The sequence below is a fragment of the Pollicipes pollicipes genome, unplaced genomic scaffold, assembly GCF_011947565.3.
Source record: "Pollicipes pollicipes isolate AB1234 unplaced genomic scaffold, Ppol_2.1 Scaffold_4740;HRSCAF=5597_pilon_pilon_pilon, whole genome shotgun sequence".
Taxonomy (NCBI): Eukaryota; Metazoa; Arthropoda; class Thecostraca; order Pollicipedomorpha; family Pollicipedidae; genus Pollicipes; species Pollicipes pollicipes.
Window position 1 is genome coordinate 27,475,907 of NW_023596545.1, and position 18,849 is coordinate 27,494,755.

General features: G+C 51.4%; 1 protein-coding gene across 1 annotated transcript in view; it reads left to right on the forward strand.

Moving 5' to 3' along the window:
* Positions 1–2,838: 2,838 nt before the first annotated feature.
* The window catches only part of LOC119098140 (protein Wnt-7b), a gene marked incomplete at its 5' end in the record, with an annotated part of 31,849 nt that continues 15,838 nt past the window's right edge, over positions 2,839–18,849 (forward strand). The window contains 2 exons of the mRNA XM_037221070.1: positions 2,839–3,019; positions 17,566–17,834. Coding sequence (XP_037076965.1) covers positions 2,839–3,019; positions 17,566–17,834 — 450 coding nt within the window. The remainder of the gene's footprint in view (positions 3,020–17,565; positions 17,835–18,849) is intronic.

The window sequence follows — 18,849 nt, forward strand, 5'->3', positions numbered from 1 at the left end:
ATATATTATTTATATAATATAATATATATATATATATATATATATATATATATATATATATATATATATATAACTAAAATAAGCATTCTGCCGAGGCGAATCACGTAGTGTCTGTGCATAGCTAGCATGTTTAGCCCCCTCCGTTTTGTTATAATTTGTTGGACCAAAGCGTCGGTAATGTGTAACGCTTTATCACCTGCGAGCTGAAAAAAACAACAATGTAAATGCGCTGTCCACGCTAGCTAGCATCTGGCCAGCATTTGGTGTTATTTACATTTGGACTCTGTAATGAAGGTTCGTGATCGAAAATTGATTCGAAATGTGCCTTACTCAACGGTTAAAACGTTCAGTTCTACTAAAACGAGATGCTTCTGCAAAAACTTCCTAGTGCCGTTTTTGCGTGGCTCTAGCTTGCTAAGCTTTCGTGCTCTTAGCGGTGGGGCTTTATGCTCCTTGTAGGGCGAGGGCTAACTCTGTCATTTTCCTGTATAAGGTATGTGACCTACATGCATTTTTAACTCGACGCTTTCCATGCTCTTTGCTGGCAAGATTACGTTGTTTCCATAGTCGCTTTGCCTGACCTTCGCAGCCAGCTGAGTACCAAAACGCCTCTCCCTAGTGCTCCTGAATCCTTCCTTGGCAGTTGACGTGCATCACACATGGTCCAAATGTGATGGAAATGGTGAAACAGACCATGACGCAACTTATTTTGCTTAAACATCAGCCGGATATGGTGAAAAAACCTTGGACGTAAGCCTCAACAGCCTGTTATTTGTCCTAGCATGCCTCACAAAAATTGTTCATGGTGGCACTTCTGTATAGGGTAGGCCTTAACGAAGCTATAGTGAACAGCGTGTTGAAAAGCTGACAAAGTTTTAAAACAATGGCTGCAAAGTATAGAATGGTTTTGCAAGAGATCCTGGAGGGTTAGTGCAATTTCGGCGCAGCAAAAGGGTGCTGGTTACAAATATTGTGGTAGCAAACTGATATAAAGGTGCTGTTTTCCAGAGGGTCGTCCTTGAGATTCACCCATTGATCGCGCTGCACTCCACCTCATGTATTTGTTCAGCTTTTTTAATTTATCTAAAACAAATTGTACAAGTTAAGTCGTCTTTCTAGGCCTATTGATCACTTCTCTTTAATCCAAATGATGTTTTGATTTGGTTATATACCTGAGCACTCGAGGGGAAACAGTGCTTGAAAATAGGCAAGACTTGTGGGTATATTGCCAAACCTGCTTTGATCCAAACAGAATTCACCTAGAGCCACCAAACTAGCATTTGCGCGCATACTAGTTTTTGTAACACACAGGATCCTGAAATCGTCTCGTTCTGATTTTCTGGTTTCTAGGGCCGTGGGGAATGCATGGTCTCTAAGGGATCTCATGAGCATGAGATTCCTACCGCATTTGTATGCACCAAACACTGTCGTGAATGCATGAGCTACGAATTACCATTCCATGACGGCGAAGCTGGTGTAGATAAATGGCTAACGGTAGCTGTTTAAATACCGCAAAGATTGCATCCGATACTTCATTTTCAGCCCTGCCGTTCATGAATCACCCAGATAAAGAAGGATATTTCGATGCCGACCATGCCTGTCTCCTCTCTAGGTACTTTATATTATATATATATATATATATATATATATATATATATAAATGTTTGGCTCACTTTTCTTCCTTTCCTTGTCTTCCCGGACATCAACGCTGGTCATTTTGGTTCCTACCCAGCATCACTTGTCTCATATCAGCGACGATCTTTCGTCGTCATGTCACGCGGGTTCTTTGCCTCAGTCTGTGTTCTGTGCCTCCTGTTTCAGTGTTTCGTTTGTTCCGTTTTCTGCGTGTCGTTCTTCTAGTGCACCTCTACCAAAAGTTTCTTTTTGATTTATTATTGCTTTTTCTTGAACCGTTATGGGCCTTTTTATCGTAACCAAAATTCCATGGGTTCCGAGCCGTGCTATAAATTCCTCCGCGCTGTATAATATACTCCGCACCGCACCATATATGGATATGTGGATAATTTCAAAACGTGAGGTTAGGATTACATCAAATTTGAAACCAGACCGGCACGACTCGATGGAAATCTATTTTAAGCATGACCGGCACATATGGATTGACAAGTACCGTAGAACCGTGTCGTTTTAAGAAGTGGCATTGTTTTCACGTCACCTGCACTCGCCACTGCGTGCCAAAGCGGGCTCCAATGTACTGCATTTGTGTCGGTTATGGAGCGATTGTTGCGTTGTGAAGGACTGATTCGAGCCGTGGTGGTTTGGCTGTTGGATAATTGTACAAATTGGTGGCTTCAATTGAAGTGAATATACACTTTGATTACTGAGATAAGCATTCGGTAATGAATGACCTTAACTCGCTCTCCGCTTTTTGTTGTTACAATGACAATTTATTTTCCTCCTTCTCCACCCTCTCTCTCTCTCTCTCTCTCTCTCTCTCTCTCTCTCTCTCTCTCTCTCTCTCTCTCTCTCTCTCTCTCTCTCTCTCTCTCTCTCTCTCTCTCTCTCTCTCTCTCTCTCTCTCTCTCTCTCCCTCTTTCTGCGCCCTCATCAGCGCGCTGAGCCGTGCTTCTCCCCGCGCCTCTATCAGCGCGCTGAGCTTGCCTCTTCGCGACTCCTCATCAGCGCGCTGAGTCGTGCCCCTCCCCGTGCCCTCATCAGCGCGCTGAGTTGTGACCCTGCCCGCCTCATCAGCGCGCTGAGTCGTGCCCCTCCCCGTGCCCTCATCAGCGCGCTGAGCCGTGCCCCTGTCCGCCTCATCAGCGCGCTGAGCCGCGCCCCTGCCGCAGGCGAGCGTCGGCGTCCGCTCGTGAGACGTGCGGCCGGCTGCGGGGGCTGACGCCTCGCCAGCGCCGTCTCTGCCGACGCCAGCCGGAGCTGGTCGCGCCCCTGCTGGAGGGCGTCCGCCTGGGCACGGCAGACTGCCAGCACCGGTTCCGACACGGCCGCTGGAACTGCCACGCGCTCGGCCAGCACCTCGACTTCGGTCACGTGCAGGTCAAAGGTCAGTTGGTGGAGGTGCACCACCAGGATTTGGTAAATGGAGGCCGAACTGATGTTTGTGGGGGAGAAGTCAATGTTGTGGGGAAATGGCTTGTTGAAACAATGCGCTTATAGTTGCCCCCAGGGAGGGGGAAGGGGGGGGGGGCGGGGGGAAGCAATGACGAACGCATGCCGAGGAAACCTCTGGTCCGTCCTTGACAACTCACCTGTTGGAGGAGCATTTGCGATAAATTGTGCCACCCATTTATGATAATGAGTTGCACAACTCACGCATTTATAAACCAATGGCTACTGAAAATATCCGAAGGGATGAACTGGCCTTGACTTGAGCCAAACTCGACAGTTCGACCTTTTCTAGCATGAAGGTGTCGTTATGAAGGACAGGAGTACTCTCTTGCTCCTCTCGCCAGTGATACAGCTGAATGGCCGTTAATACTTGCGCTTGAGGTCCTGAGGTAATTCAAGCATTTTGCTGCTTTTAAGCTGCTTCGCATGACGTATGACGTCATCAGTCACGTGTCAGTGGCTGAGTTCACCATGGCTATTGACGCCTTTTGAATTTTGGCGGATCTGATTGGTAGATCATGAGTGTATAGGAGCCCTCCCCCACGGATTCGTGCGCTTCCAAGCCATTGGAAGTTAGAGAGATCACCCAGGCGGCGTCATGTTAGATCGTTTCTAGCCGGGAATTATTCCCATGAAATGGCGGCGATTGATGGTTGCATGCATTGACGTTACAAGGCCGAAATGTCTGGGCAAAAACATTATCTCGCATTCACCAACCCTGCTCACATTTAACATTGCATATATTAAATCACTGCATCTACTTATTTTGGCATGCGAATAATAAGAATAGCAGTAAAACGGTTAAACGTACTTTCCAAAACCCCCTTCTTCGGAGGCCTCTTGCTAGCTCAAAGCCTTAAAATTCACAGATATATGCGCACATTGAGCAAAAAAAGAAAAACTCGGCGAGCAGCCATGCGCATTTTTATCGGGAGTCGTCCAGAGACCGCAGGTGCCAGGGGTTTCCTATGGAAGAGCTGATGAAGCATCCTGCAGAGAAAAAAGGCGAAATCCATGGATATCTTAAATCAGGCTTCTGAGCACGGCATGTCACCTGCCGAGCCGTACGCTGCTTGATTCGCGTGTGACGCGATACTGTCACTCTGACACTGTCATTGCATCGTTGGGTAGGCCCAAGCATTTAGATCAGTATCGCGCCGGCGGTGACAGCAGTACACCCACCACCCAAGTACTGATAGCTCGGTTTAGGAAAGATAGCATCGAGTTCCCTGAAGTGATTAGACAGATGATAGAGCTTCCTGATTCCAGGTCTTGTCGATGTTCAGTTTAATATAAGAAAGCTACAACCCACTCGGTTCTTAAACTAGATCACGCAATCTGATGGCCCGCCAGCAGGTAAACGTAGCTTTACATTTTGAATTAGAAGCTATGGTAGAACAAACGTGATCAGCCGCTGTTAATGGCTATTTTTCAAATACTTGAAGCAGGCCAAACTGAAAATTTTAGGCGATTTTGAAGCGGGCGAAATCAAACATTTAAGAGAACAGAAACAAGAAAATGCTCCAGCGAACAATAACGAGCTATCGGCGTCAAGCAATCCGCGGGTTGTCTTAGAAATTACTTATAAGTGACCCGAGATGTCAAACCTAAGTAGTTTCCATCCGGAGTTTTACGTGTTCTCGTTTTTTATGTCGAAGTTGCGGTTTCTTCTAGTGAAAACAAAGCTACAGCATATGAAGCAGAGAATTGTAGCCAGCCAGCTTAGGTCTAGTACTTGAGGGAGTAAAAAATACGGAACATGCAAAACATGCACATGCACATGCACATGCACATTGTTGTATTCAAATATCATTGCAGTCATCATTGTTCATTCATTCCAAACATTCTCGCATATTATATCCAACATCACCACATTCAAAGTTTTCTGAAAGCATGCATGCAAATGGAGTACCAAAATACCATCCCATGTCATGCAGCCGGATTACCCTCCGCTACTTCTCCCGTGCAATGGATCGTCCTGTGTTCGCTTAAGTTAAGTCCTGTGTTAGCGGCTAAGCTAATCCCTCAAATGTCTACATTCGCACCCTTTAGTAATGCCGCAGCTTGACGAATGATGATTATGTCACGTGTACGGGGGTCACTTGCATGCTGCTTGCCAGTTGCATGGTGTCGGCACCAGCTGCAGCGGACCTGTTCACACTTGTTCAGTGGTCGTACTCGCGATGACGAAATGCGCTTTGGCCTTCTTTGAGAATCTGTTTGACGGGACATTGTTTACAAGCCGTTGGACACCGGACTTAGCATCCTGGATTTGAGTTGAAGATTTCTGATCAAACAACCATGCTGAACATGGTTAACTTATGTCTCCCAGGGCTGTGCGTGTTGTTGGGGTTTTACTACGCACTCAGTTGCTGAGGCTTTATGGCGCCGCCTGTCTCTCGCCCTGGCAGGAAGGGCGGGCACCGCGGGGAATTCGACCGGGTACCTCTAGTTTCGCCGACTCGCAACTTGACCATTACATTATCGCCACCGCTCCCCAGGGTTGTGAAAGACGGTTTGCGTGTGATCGTGGAGTACTTCGCTGGACAGAATGTCAATGCGTGCACGGCACATAATGAAATGAACTGGGAGAAAGTGCGGCTGGCGAGCTCCTACAATGGTTTTTACAAAAAACAAACATGAATTCAGACGGTTTCATGAGGACTCAGACTCTTCAACTAGGAATTTTGTTAGGCGAAAACCTCAGCCCAAGCAATGCGTCAAATCGTGCAAGTCATCCTCTGTTTCCTGATTGAGATTTAAAAACCTGCACTCCAAATGCAAAAGTGAACATGCATCAGTGTTTATCCCTCGCCATCGTCGACTTCACCACATCACCACATTCCGCGCCGTATAACACTGATCCGATTCAGCCTGTTTTTATTTGACGAGCATTTTGCAAGCATCACTTTGAGATAAAGCTCCTTGCTAAGCTCTGCAACGAAGACCGTGGTCTCACCAACCCAGACAAGGCACATAGGCGCAGTTTACAGGCGCGACTCCATCCATACCACACAATTGTCAGAGTCTGTGACTCTAGTTCTACCCACTGCGCTACACTGATAACAGCCTGCTTGACGGAGGAAAATGCAAAACAGCTTGGCCACCAAACGCCATCTGCTACTTTTCACGTTGTAATTTCCGACCACTTTATCTTTAGGTTGTCATTTGAGTCATGACGTGGACTTAATCAAAGACAGAAGTAATAGCCTTATTCCTTGGAGAAAAACCAGGAAAATGGAGACATAGATGGGTTGACATTTCGGCGACATGTCTTTATCGAAACAATGGCAGAAGTCTACAATGACTTCTGCTGCCGCCTCGGTAATGCTATTTTGCCGAGGTATCAATGCATCTATATCTCCATTCTCCTGGTTTTCCGCTGAGAAATAAGGATATTACTACTGCCTCACACAAGTGAATAATGTTCCTCGCTAATGCACCGAACAACTTACGTAATATGATGTAGACCCAGTTTGCATCCATCCCTCCACGAGGTTTTGATGCCCACAAGACAAGACTGGTTAAAAGGATAGCAGGCGTGCGAATACACACCTAAGATTATTCTTTCAGGGTCATTTTAGGTCCTCGCGCTGCTCACCATTAACACGTCGCAGCAACAACCTTAAGACGTGGCGATAGTATGGAGTTACTATGGAAGGCCTGCTAGCGCCACTTAGAAAAGTTCTATACTTTACTGATGATGCATCCACGTTATTTTGATTTATGATATAACTGCTTCTCGGTTTAACTTAACGTTCAATTCAAAATTTGGCCTCATGTGATCATGCTTTTGACTGACCTTGCAAAGGGTCATTGGTTTTAATTACGTGCATTATACAACTATTTCATGCTTCCAGAATGGCTAGGCTAAGCGAAATAATGCATACACAGAAGCCGAGCCCCTGTTACCTATGTTTCTGCTGAGCATACATCTGGGAACTACATCCCCAAATCGCAGACTGAAGAGCTCAGGTCTAAACTTTAACCCGAGCTAAGATCCCGAAGACCCGGCGTCGCAGCGGCACAAAACTTCCAGATTCTGACTGAGAGAGAAGTGGGCAATCGTATGGGCCAAATCATGGGCCCGTCTGTGCAGGCAGTGACGAATTATTACCCTCAAACCATGACTCTACTTGTCATGAGGAATTTTAAGGATTGCCATCAGGTATCAGTAACCAGATCATATGAACACGGGAAACCTACTGTATGGTGTTGGTGAATGTGTCTATTGCCATCACGAACATATGTCAAAGCTCGTAGACCCGTTGGCGTAACATTAATCGTCCAGAAAGCGACCAATGTCACTTTGTTTTTGTCTCCGATATCAAATATGTGGGATATTCAGTGGTCTAAACCGAGACAGACTGGCCGGTAGGAACTACAAAGGCGTGTAATTCCGTTTCATTTGACGATTGTACGCCCAACCTATAAGCTTTTTTTCTCGCAAGTACCACGTAGTTAGAAGTAAAACCCGTAGAACTTCGGAAATCCGGGTATTTTGTCAATTAAAGCTGCCAAATCTAGCCATGCTCATAGCATACCACGTGGATGTCACCTTTCTGAGCCTGCATCTGCTCAACCACCACGAAAGATGAACTCTACAAAGCCTTGGTGAAATCCATTGACATCATTTGCTAATGGTGCCTGCCTCCATTAGCATAGCTATTAGCATCATCTGCATCACGACAGCTGACATCTCCCCCTTCTCTTATCGACTCACTCGCTTCATGCGGTAAAAGGCGTCATGTTGGTTAATAATTATGCTTCAGCACAGTCTGTCAACAAACATAATTACGCGCCCAGGTGGCCGTTTGAACATCCTTCGTTCGTGTGTGTGTGGGGGGGGGGGTGTCAATTTGACCTCCTGAGATCTCGAAAAAAACAGAGCTAGAAACACCAAATTTACGGGGTGTGTTGGTCTTTACGTAAAATTACTTGTATCAAAGTTTGAGGCTCCTAGATCGTGACCATCAGGAAAAAGGTCAAACGAGGTCAAGCTCCAGATTGGTGCCCAAAAAGCCCCCAAACCTTCTCATGCAACCATCGTGAACCTAAATACCTGTGCCTGTTCTAAGCAAAGGGTCACTGGTGCTCATTTAAAGGATAGCAGACTTATGGGTTCTTTCGAAGGTCATGGTGACCAAAATCATACAAAACTGTTTTGACTTTCGCATTTAAATAAACGTCAAGGATTTTGCCAGGTGGCATGTTCCTAAAAGAGTTGACGTGGGTCATTTTAGGTCGATGGCATATTCTGACCTTTAAGAAATACGTGGAGGACGCATATTGAGGACGGTTCCTGTCCTCAATAATTTCAAAAGCAGCACCAGAAACTACCTCTATTCATGAAGCTCTAGAATAATGCAATGGTTTGGTTTTGACCTTGATCAGGTCTTCATACCTGACCTGAGGTCAATGGAATTTGTTAATTCAATTGCGTAGCCTAGGAAACTATCACAGAGATGCATGGCTTTGTCTATCACTCCGTTGTTGCATCAGATTGAACGGTTCCCTAGAAACTTGTCATCGCTGAATCCAGGGTCTGGCTTCGATCAGCCGTAGGTCAGTGACCTTACAAGGTGCATCTTAATGTTTTATATCAAACGAGCCGCTATTCAGTTGTCTACAGCGACGCCAAAGTTGACGCTGTTCGCCGCGCCGCGCGTAGATCACTTTGAAAAAACCTTCGGAGATCAAATTCACACCCATCCGAGTTTGTGTTAACGTTTGTTTGCTCAATTTTATCATAGCGACTCCAGTCGGATTGTGTACACTCGCACCGTGGCCTGCCCGCCGGTCCTGTTGAGTCTGGACTCATCGTCTAAAACCGCCCAGCGGAAGCTGACGGCAGCTGATAACATTAGTGCACGTGCGTCCCAATTTAGCTGCCGACAACAGCGAGGCGTGGCGGTCAACCAACATAATCAAACGACGGAGAAAGCCGGGCGGCTGTGGTCGGCCCGGCTGGCCGTCCGTGCGGTTGGTTTGATTAATGTCCACACCGGCCCCCCAATGTGCTCGGTCAACAAGGGTGCCAGCGGACACGGCCAGCTTGTGCCGGTGGGCAGCCGCAGCGGCGGCCGTCCGCTCCCAGCCTCGCCAGGCCAGTTCCTCGCCCCCGCCACCGGTCACGGTCGACACCCGCACCCATGTCTCCGTGGCGCCGGCGCGGTGACCGCATCGCGATGCAGACAGCGTCTCCGGCAGCGGACCGAACGGCGTCGGGTCGGCCAGCGCCGTCGAAGCGAGCACAAAGTGTTCGTGTCGAGATGACAGCCAGATGGATAGGCACCCGCTCGATTTGGGTTTGAGTCCAGGTGGTCCGCCCTGAGAGGTGGAAGAGCCCTGGGCCCGAACACTGGGTCCATTCAGGACCATGGTGCCAAGGACGCACGTTAAAGGAGGTTGGACACTTCTGGCATTGATCGTTGGGTATGAGGGAAGCCGGAGGTTTAGCCGTCAGCTAACATGCTGCTGTACCGGTGCTCAGGGCCGCGCTGCGGATACACCTCAGAACGGTGGTGCGGTGAGACTGGGGAGAGCTGGACGGACTGGTGGGAGCGGTGAGACTGGGGAGAGCTGGACGAACCGGTGGGAGGGGCGAGACTGGGGAGAGGCGGACGGACTGGTGGGAGTGGTGAGACTGGGGAGAGCTGGACGGACTGGTGGGAGCGGTGGGACTGAGGGAGCTGGACGGACTGGTGGGAGCGGTGAGACTGGGGAGAGCTAGACGGACTGGTGGGAGCGGTAAGACTGGGGAGAGCTGGAGGGACTGGGGGGAGCGGTGAGACTGGAGAGATCTAGACGGACTGGTGGGAGCGGTGAGACCGGGGAGAGCCAGACGGACTGGTGGGGGCGGTGAGACTGGGGAGAGCTGGACGAACTGGTGGGAGCGGTGGGACTGGGGAAAATGGAAGGGCTGTTGGAAGCGATGAGAGTAGATGAGCTAAACGGACCGAAGGGAGCGGTGAGACTGGGGAGACCTGGACGGGCTGGCGGCACAGCGAGGGCGCTGTCAATATTCTGGGCTGGCATGGACGGCACCGGTAAGAAGCTCAGACATTGGCATACGTTTTTGCTCGCGTCATAGATGCGAAAAAGTATGTGATTGATGACATGCATATCTGCACATGCAGATGACGTATTGTCCTCGAATCATGTTGACATGGTGAAAGTACAAAGCGGCGATCAACGTTGCGCGCACGTCATTTTGCTCGCCAGGGACCAACGCGCTGAATATAATACATGTATAGCTGCTCTTTGTGAGAAGTTAAATCATCCTGTGCAGTCAATGCACGACAGGCGAGCTTAGTACAACTTTGCAGGCTTTTTCCAGCTATACGACGCGTGAGTATCGCATTATAAGGTAAACCCAAATGACCTGTTTGACCCGACATGATGCATCACACAACGAGATGCGTTAAAAACAGGCGCAACGCACCGGCCATGACGGCCATCGGACAATAGAGGCCTTCACGGGGATTATTCATTCAGCTCAATCCACCCACTTCCCATGGTGTTGTGTTCATACTCACCCGCTGCCCATTTATTATCAGTTAATCACATACTGCCCACCAACTTGCATTTCTTAAATCTTTTATTCTAGATCATTGAAAAGCTTGAGGGAAGCTCACATTTAAGCCTACTATTTTGCGTTGAAAAGTGCAGAAGTAGTGTGGGTGGAGATTGTTTTAGCTTGAAGAAGCGCAAGCCTTGACATCGTGCAGCATTTCTTGACGCGACTGTCCGATATTTAGTAAGCGCCGGACTCATCCCCATATATCTGCCCTTAAGTCTCCCAAAATTTCTACCCAAACCAGCCCGTTGTCCATTTAATACCGGTACCCGTGGACTTACCCGAGCCGTAAAGTCCTCGAGAGAACAAGCCAAAGACGCTTCTGTATGTTTTTGCTCCGATCGTTCATGACAGCACGAATAAACAAACTGCCTTCCCTTTAGTAAAGCTGCTCACTTTGTCAAGTACGTGTATTTGTCCAGCATGGAGCCTTGCGGGACCACCACGCTGCTAAGCAGACGGGCTCCCGCCATGACAAATGATGAGGCTGACGGACTCCCGCCATGGCAAATGGTGAGGATGGCGGGCTCCCGCCATGGCAAATAGATAGGTGGCCACTGTTTTTTAACACAACCTGTTCACCTGTCCCAGCAAGCCGTCCCACCATCAGCTGTCCTGGCAAGCAATCCTCCCGTCAACTGTCCTGGCAAGCGATCCTCCCGTCAACTGTCCTGGCAAGCGGTCCTCCCATCAGCTGCCCTGGCAAGCGGTCCTCCCGCCAGTTGTCCTGGTAGGCGGAACTCCCATCAACTGCCCTGGCAGGCGGTCCTCCCGTCAACTGCCCTGGCAAGCAGTCCTCCCATCAGCTACCCTGGCAAGCGATCCTCCCGTCAACTATCCTGGCAAGCGATCCTCCCGTCAACTGTCCTGGCAAGCGGTCCTCCCATCAGCTGCCCTGGCAAGCGGTCCTCCCGTCAGCTGCCCTGGCAAGCGGTCCTCCCATCAGCTGCCCTGGTAAGCGGTCCTCCCGTCAGTTGTCCTGGTAAGCGGAACTCCCATCAACTGCCCTGGCAGGCGGTCCTCCCGTCAACTGCCCTGGCAAGCAGTCCTCCCGTCAGCTACCCTGGCAAGCGGTCCTCCCGTCAGCTGTCCTGGAAAGACGTCCCACCCGACCAGTTGTCTTGGCGAGCTTTGCCACCTGATCAACTGTCCTGACAAGCGGTTCCTACCCAATCACCTTCGCCGGCAAGCCGTCCCGTTCAATCAGCTGCGGCGGCACCGATCAGCAACGCCGGCAAGACGTTGGATCAGTGATCCCAACAAGCGGTCCCACTCGATCAGTGGTCCCAACAAGCGGTCCCACTCAATCAGTGATCCAAACAAGCGGTCCCACTCGATCAGTGATCCCAACAAGCGGTCCCACTCGATCAGTGACCCCGGCAAGCCGTCCCACTCAATTTTGACGCGCCGTACAAAGGCATGCGGTCACGACCCCACGGGCTTGGGATAGCAGCGTCACGCGACCACAGTTACTGCACCAAATCAGGCGAAGCTTCGTGTGCACCATGCACGATTATTTATGCATTTATGTGTGAACGCCGTGGGGCGGCTCCCACGGCGAGTCAGTGCCGTGATGTGCCCGCCCGCAGGATGCCCGCAGAATGTGCCCATGGTCACTGGGGCTACCACTGGTCCCGGTTTAAGCAAGGCCAGTGATAATAAAAGGTCAAAGACACGCATGCCACACATTGAACGACATACACACATGCCGATTTGTGTCGCATACAAAAGAGTCAAACACCGTTGTAAAACGTGACACTTTGGCACAGCGTACTACCTCATGTCAAAGTCTGACCGTCCAGTGGGTGATTCTTCAGCCTCGCTCCGGAGACCTACGCGGGCAGGCTGGTGAGCTCCGACCGCAGTGCGTCGCGGGGCGAGGCGGCGCGAGAGACATAAATTGCCGCCTATCAGCCGTGTAAGCAGGGAAACCAGGCAGACTGGGCAGAAGATCCGGACGGCTACCCATCACGTGACCGTGTCGCTCGCTGTTTGTGTGGAATAGCGTGACATTGATCCAGGCTATTCAGGGGGTAAAGTCTGAGCCGAGCATATTCTGGGTAGCCAGCCAGCCCAGGCTCGAGGCGGCAAGATAAGCTCAAAGTTCGTCTTGTCAAATATAACTCGTACATCAAGATCGATTATCTTTTGATCGCTTTGGAACGGTTCGAATGATACTAGTTATGCTGGAAAGCAATGCCTCCTCGTTTGTTTTTCCTGGACGAAAGCATCGGGATGATAAACTCAACGGTACCTGATGACATGTTTTGCCCGCTCACCTCCTGACATTTCGTTGTCTCCGCTCCGAGGGTTGAAGAAGTACTTCAGTAAGTATAGCGGACGATAGCAGACACTCACCGGCTGAGAACGCCGCACGAGCGCGCACTGCCGGGTCCATCAAACGGAGCCCTGTTGTGCAGTCTCAAAGCTGGGACTTTGACCGGCGACGCTCACCGGTCAGTGTGCGTACCGAGTTGGCAATTGTATATGGCGATGAAGGCATTGGCATGAGCTGCATTTGCCGCTGGCGGGAACGCCCTGCTGAAGCCGGCGATGGCCGTGATGCTGCCGAACTGGAGGAGGCCTGGTGGAGCGGCAGACCTTCTTCGGTGACGACCACGCACCATTGCGGGCGCACTGACCAGTTCATCCACGAGAAACGCCGGATATCTGGCTCCGTGCCACTTCTGCCTGTTGCCTCGAAGATGCCAGGAGTATCTCCGAGGAAGCAGGCTCTCCTCTGAAGAGGAATTGGAGAGCACTCTAGCGGTTTGGCTTTGATCACTACAGGCCGATTTTTGTCGTGACGGTTACGTCAAAGTGCCTCTGTGATGACAAACATGCCTGTACCGTCTTAGGGACTGCGCTGATTAAGAAATATCAGGTAAAAACAAAATCCTAAAATGTACGTTTCCGTGTTGGCGTCGTGCTCACGCACCGAGCGGTCTGAAAATTCAAAGACCGTTCAAGGTACTCTTTTCCGGCATTTGACGTAATGGCGGCGTTTTTCAGTACGAGCTGGCGTTATCTTGTTGCTGAGGAGACCGTTTTATTATACGGTTGGGCACTGGGCAATCACACGACAGAACAAGGGCAGAAACGATGATTGGGAGGATGCCAAATATCAGGACCTGGATAATGACGGCAGCGGAACAGGTCGCTGGAACTAACGACACATTTTACGATAGCTTAGGCAAGTCGGTATCCCAAGACAGAAAACCGTCAAAAAACACTCGAGACGATCTTTTCACCTGTGCCTGAAAAATATTAGTGCCACAACAAATGACCGGCAAAGCCAGAAAATGTTCAATGTTTTCGCGAGTTTCAAAAACAATCAATTAGCTTCGTCTTCTCAGATAAGCTCCTAGAACATCGCATTTGAGCCAGGGACCAGAAGTTGGCCATCATCGGAGCATTACAGTACACAGGCGCCACAGGCGCGCATACTGCGATCGTTAGCAAAGCTGCTGAAATGCGTAGCGCGCGGCTGAGGAATGCCACAGATCATGCGAATAACCTTATGGGGCTGAAGTAGCAAGTACCTGATGTGTTTCAGCTTTCCAAAGTTGCGACTCACGATGAACGCGTCTAAAAGTGAGCCAATGAAGCACGCTGGCGCAGTTACAGCCACACAGTTGAACAACGTTACAGTCACGGAGGTGAACAACAGATGGGGCGCGAGTCAAACCTGTCCAACAGCTGACAGTCCACATCGGCGGTGATAAGTATGGCGCAGTTCGGGGAGTTTACGACATGCCGATGCCTGGTTTAGAGGTTTTCGAAATATGTGCTGAGGCAGCAGCCATGTAACGAGGCACACGGTATACGGCGCCAACTACAACAGCCTTCCGGCCCCGCTACAAAACAGACCAGAGGGAAACAAGCTGGGCCGTCGGATCAGTAGAACGTGTTGTTTTGATCCTCTTGGCACTGAAGCTGTCACCATAGAGCGTAAGCACTCAGTCGCGTCTTATCAAAGCGAATGTGCAGTCGGATTTATGAAGGGCTTAGTCAGGGAAATCAGCAGCCGGCTAAAAGCGGTGGGCTTGAGCCAGGCCTCCTAATTGCCATGCTGTCATAGTTAAACAGGTTGAGTTCACGACGTAGTTTCGCGGCCTTCGGCTCTGGTGATTGGACGCTAAAAGAACAGGTTGTAAAGCTCCCATCCGTCGCATCATCTCGCCACAGCTATCCCCCCCCGCCAGCCCCTCCCTCCTCCCCCCCCGCCAGCCCCTCCCTCCTCCCCCCCCCCCGCTGTCGGTGCCGGGGACGCCAACCAAGGTGTGGTTCTCCAGCGCTCGCTCCTCGCTGGCGAAAGAACCTTTATCAGCCTTTAATGCCCATAAACTTTATATTCAAGAGTTAAAAACCTTGAGCCTCTAATAGACCAGAGCCCTTTAATATCAACGCAGTGCGGAATGTGCTCATGATGTGCAATAATTAAATAATATATAAATAAATAAAAGAAAGTAAACCGTAGCCAGTCGGCCGCAAGTCACGCCGGCCCGTCCACGATGGAACGATGGAACGATGGAACGATGAAGCGGGACGCCGCGCGTTTGAAAGATCGCTGGGCCGCGAGCGAGCCCAGGGCTCGACAGTGACGTCACGCAGTGCCCGCTCCACTGCACCCAGGCAGTTTAATGGCACAAGGTGCATACCTCATGTAATGCAGCACAAGCCGTGCACGACGACGACGTGTGATGACGATCAGGAGACAAATTACCGCCGGAGGCACCGGGGCTCGTGAAACGTCGCCGTTGCTCCCCTCCTGAACCACACGCGGCGTGCAGCTGCTTTTGCCTTGGACTTGTGGTGGTGCGGACTCGGTTTGCGCTTTGCCCGAACGCCAAACTGTTCCAGTTGCTCGTACTTCACTTTCTTGCCGCTGGGTCCACGGCGCAGTTTCGCGGCCTTCGGCTTTGGTGATTGGCTTCGGCTTTGGTGAGTCATGGCTTCCTCTGAGAGCTGGGGACCACTCACAGTCACCCCGAGACCAGAGGGCTCAGCCACGCGGCACTCAGCAGTCACACGCAACAACCCCCAAGGACGGTGGATGGACGAGGTCAGCATGGTGCGTCGGTGCGGGGGAGGACGGAGGAGGGGGAGGGGGGGGGAGCTCAGTCGGGCCGAGCTGACCATCAGGCCGGTACTATCCTGCGTTGCTGCTGGAGTCACGTGCCTCCGCTCGTGCGCGCCCGTTCCAGCTGCTGGTGACCTCGGTCACGGTTCGGTGTGCACGCCAGCCGATGGCGCGGTCACGCCTGCCCGGACCTGCCTCCGAGGCGGGGGCTGCGGCTCGGTGACACGCGCGCCATGACGGGACCCGCCGCCTCGCCGGCTGAGTGCTGTCTCAAATGTCGGGATGGGCTTCAACTGACTCGGCAGTAATGGCAGGAGCGCTCCGCACCCCCAGAATCGCGCGTGCGTGATTGTGTGCCTGTTGTGCGCGCGGTTGGTGATACGTTCCACGGACCGGTCCGGCATCTCGGCAAGGTCTTACTTGGTGAAGCGGGCATGGTGAAAGGGAACGCCTCGTCTTTTTGCGTCGACCATTAAGATTAACGGATGCGGTTTGGCCGTCAAGAGGTCAGTGGGGGACAATCGCTGTCCAATCGCTGACTGAGTGTCCACACACAAACACTTCGCAGCTGGTGTTTCATAACTGCATGACGAAGAGCTTCAGTGATATTTTGAACGGAAGCATGCACTCATATGGCAGCCAGACTGTGACGCGTACCACATATTTTGCACCCGTATTTATTTGACAGCATATTAGATGTGACGTTTGATATCTGATGCCACATAGTCTCCGCTGGTTCCACATATTGGAGCCTGAAATGCACCATTCAACGCGTTTGCCGTTGTCTAACTCATCCTGACCTCGTGTAACTTCACTTGACCCCGCCTGCCATATCTGACCCCGTCGGGATTTCAGCATGTTCTATTCTATTTCACGTCGTTCGATCTTATCTGAGCATGTCTGACCCTACCTGACCGTTTCAGACGCAGTTGATTTCGATTTAACCGACCTATCGTGTCCGACCCATGTGTTTCACCAAACACTTTGGATCTCTTCTAAGCCCACATGAATTTGTTTGTCCCAGTTAGCACCGTCCGACCCCTCCTGACCCAGTCTGACCCAGTCCAATAGCACCTGACCCCGTCTGACCCAGCCCGATCCCCTGACCTCGTCTGACCCAGCCCGATACCGCCGGACCTCGTCTGGCCCAGCCCGACCCCACCTGACCCCGTCTGACCCAGCCCGATCCCACCTGACCTCGTCTGGCCCAGCCCGATACCGCCGGACCTCGTCTGACCCAGCCCGATACCGCCGGACCTCGTCTGGCCCAGCCCGATACCGCCTGACCTCGTCTGACCCAGCCCGATACCGCCTGACCTCGTCTGACCCAGCCCGATACCGCCGGACCTCGTCTGGCCCAGCCCGATCCCACCTGACCTCGTCTGACCCAGCCCGATACCGCCGGACCTCGTCTGGCCCAGCCCGACCCCACCTGACCCCGTCTGACCCAGCCCGACCCCACCTGACCCCGTCTGACCCAGCCCGATACCGCCTGACCTCGACTGCCCCAGCCCGACCCCACCTGACCCCGACTGACCCAGCCCGACCCCACCTGACCCGTCTGACCCAGCCCGACCCCACCTGACCCCGACTGACCCAGCCCGACCCCACCTGACCTCGTCTGACCCAGCCCGATACCGCCTGACCTCGACTGCCCCAGCCCGATACCGCCTGACCTCGACTGAGCCCACCCGACACCGTCTGGCACTGTCCGACCCCGCCTACACCCAGCCGACCATGTCCGATCCCGCCTAACATTCTGACCCCACTCGACCCTTATCACCCTGCCTGACCACATGTGACCCGTCGCTCGTCACAGGAACGCCCGAGGCTGCCGTCATGTACGCGCTGCAGAGCGGCGCCGCCACGCACGCCGTGTACGCCGCGTGCCGGAGCGGCCGCCTGGTCGGCTGCGAGTGCCGGCCCCTGCCGCGCGACACGAGGTCGGCCGACGTCTGGAAGTGGGCCGGGTGCCGCGCCGGCCTGCTGTTCAGCGGGCGGCGCGCGCGTCGCTTCCTCAACGCGCGCGAGACGGAGCACGACGCGCGCAGTCTGATGAATCGCCACAACAACAGGGTCGGCGTCAAGGTACGTGCGGGTCAGGTCGGGGCCCTGAGAAGGCAGGGATGGGGGTACGTGGTTCGGGGCTGGTGCGGGTGAACCAGGAGCGGTGGTCGCAGAGAGCGTCACAGGACCGGTGGCAAGGTGGGTGGTCGGCAGCGGATGTCTGCTCGATCTGATTCAGAATCAGAATCGACTGAAGAATCGAAGAAAATTCTGATGATTTAAGATCGTTACTCTTAATGACATAGTTCTCATTATATGCACCTGAGGCTGATGGCCAATGCATAGCTAGGGCATTGGTACCTGCCAACTTTCCGAATATATATGCAAATCGCCACACAAGCAAGTCACATTAAGCTAGTTACAAATAATTATTACACTGAGTTGAATTTAAGATTCATCGACTTAAGAATGCGTAAATGTGAAACTATTCTACTTATGCGTAAATTGGTGGAAATAAGTAGGGATATTATGTGCTTGGTGCACGCACCACCGCTTCCCCCTCCACCCATGCCATCCATAAAGTACCAAAAACTAGGGTAATCTGTGCTGTTCTGCAAGTGAGATTCTGCCAATAGGCTGATTTTTGGGCACCATTGTTAACAGAAATGGCACATTTGTTCACTTGACCTTCGCGTTGACTTTGAGTGATCTATCTGGGTCGTCATATCATTAATATCAATTCATTTTCTCATAACTCTCATTCTCATTGATTCATCCTCATTTGTTACTAATCGCTAATACCAATTGATTCTCATCCATTTTTCTTCATGTGTCGTGATGGCTTTACGACCTCGTCCCCATTCAATATTGGCGACGCAGCCCCTGTCTGCGGCTCATCCTAAACTGGTACGATTCGCAAGACGTTAGTAGATTTGTCCTGAAACGAAAATAGGTCTGGTCACAAGCCTCCCAACGGCTACCTAATCAAGTTGTTCGATTGTAAGTTTATGAAGTTGAACGGCCCATTGGTTTTGCTGCATGCTTAGCGACAAGACCTTGGTGCTGCTAGCAAGATTTACCGTTTGCCAAAGCCTTA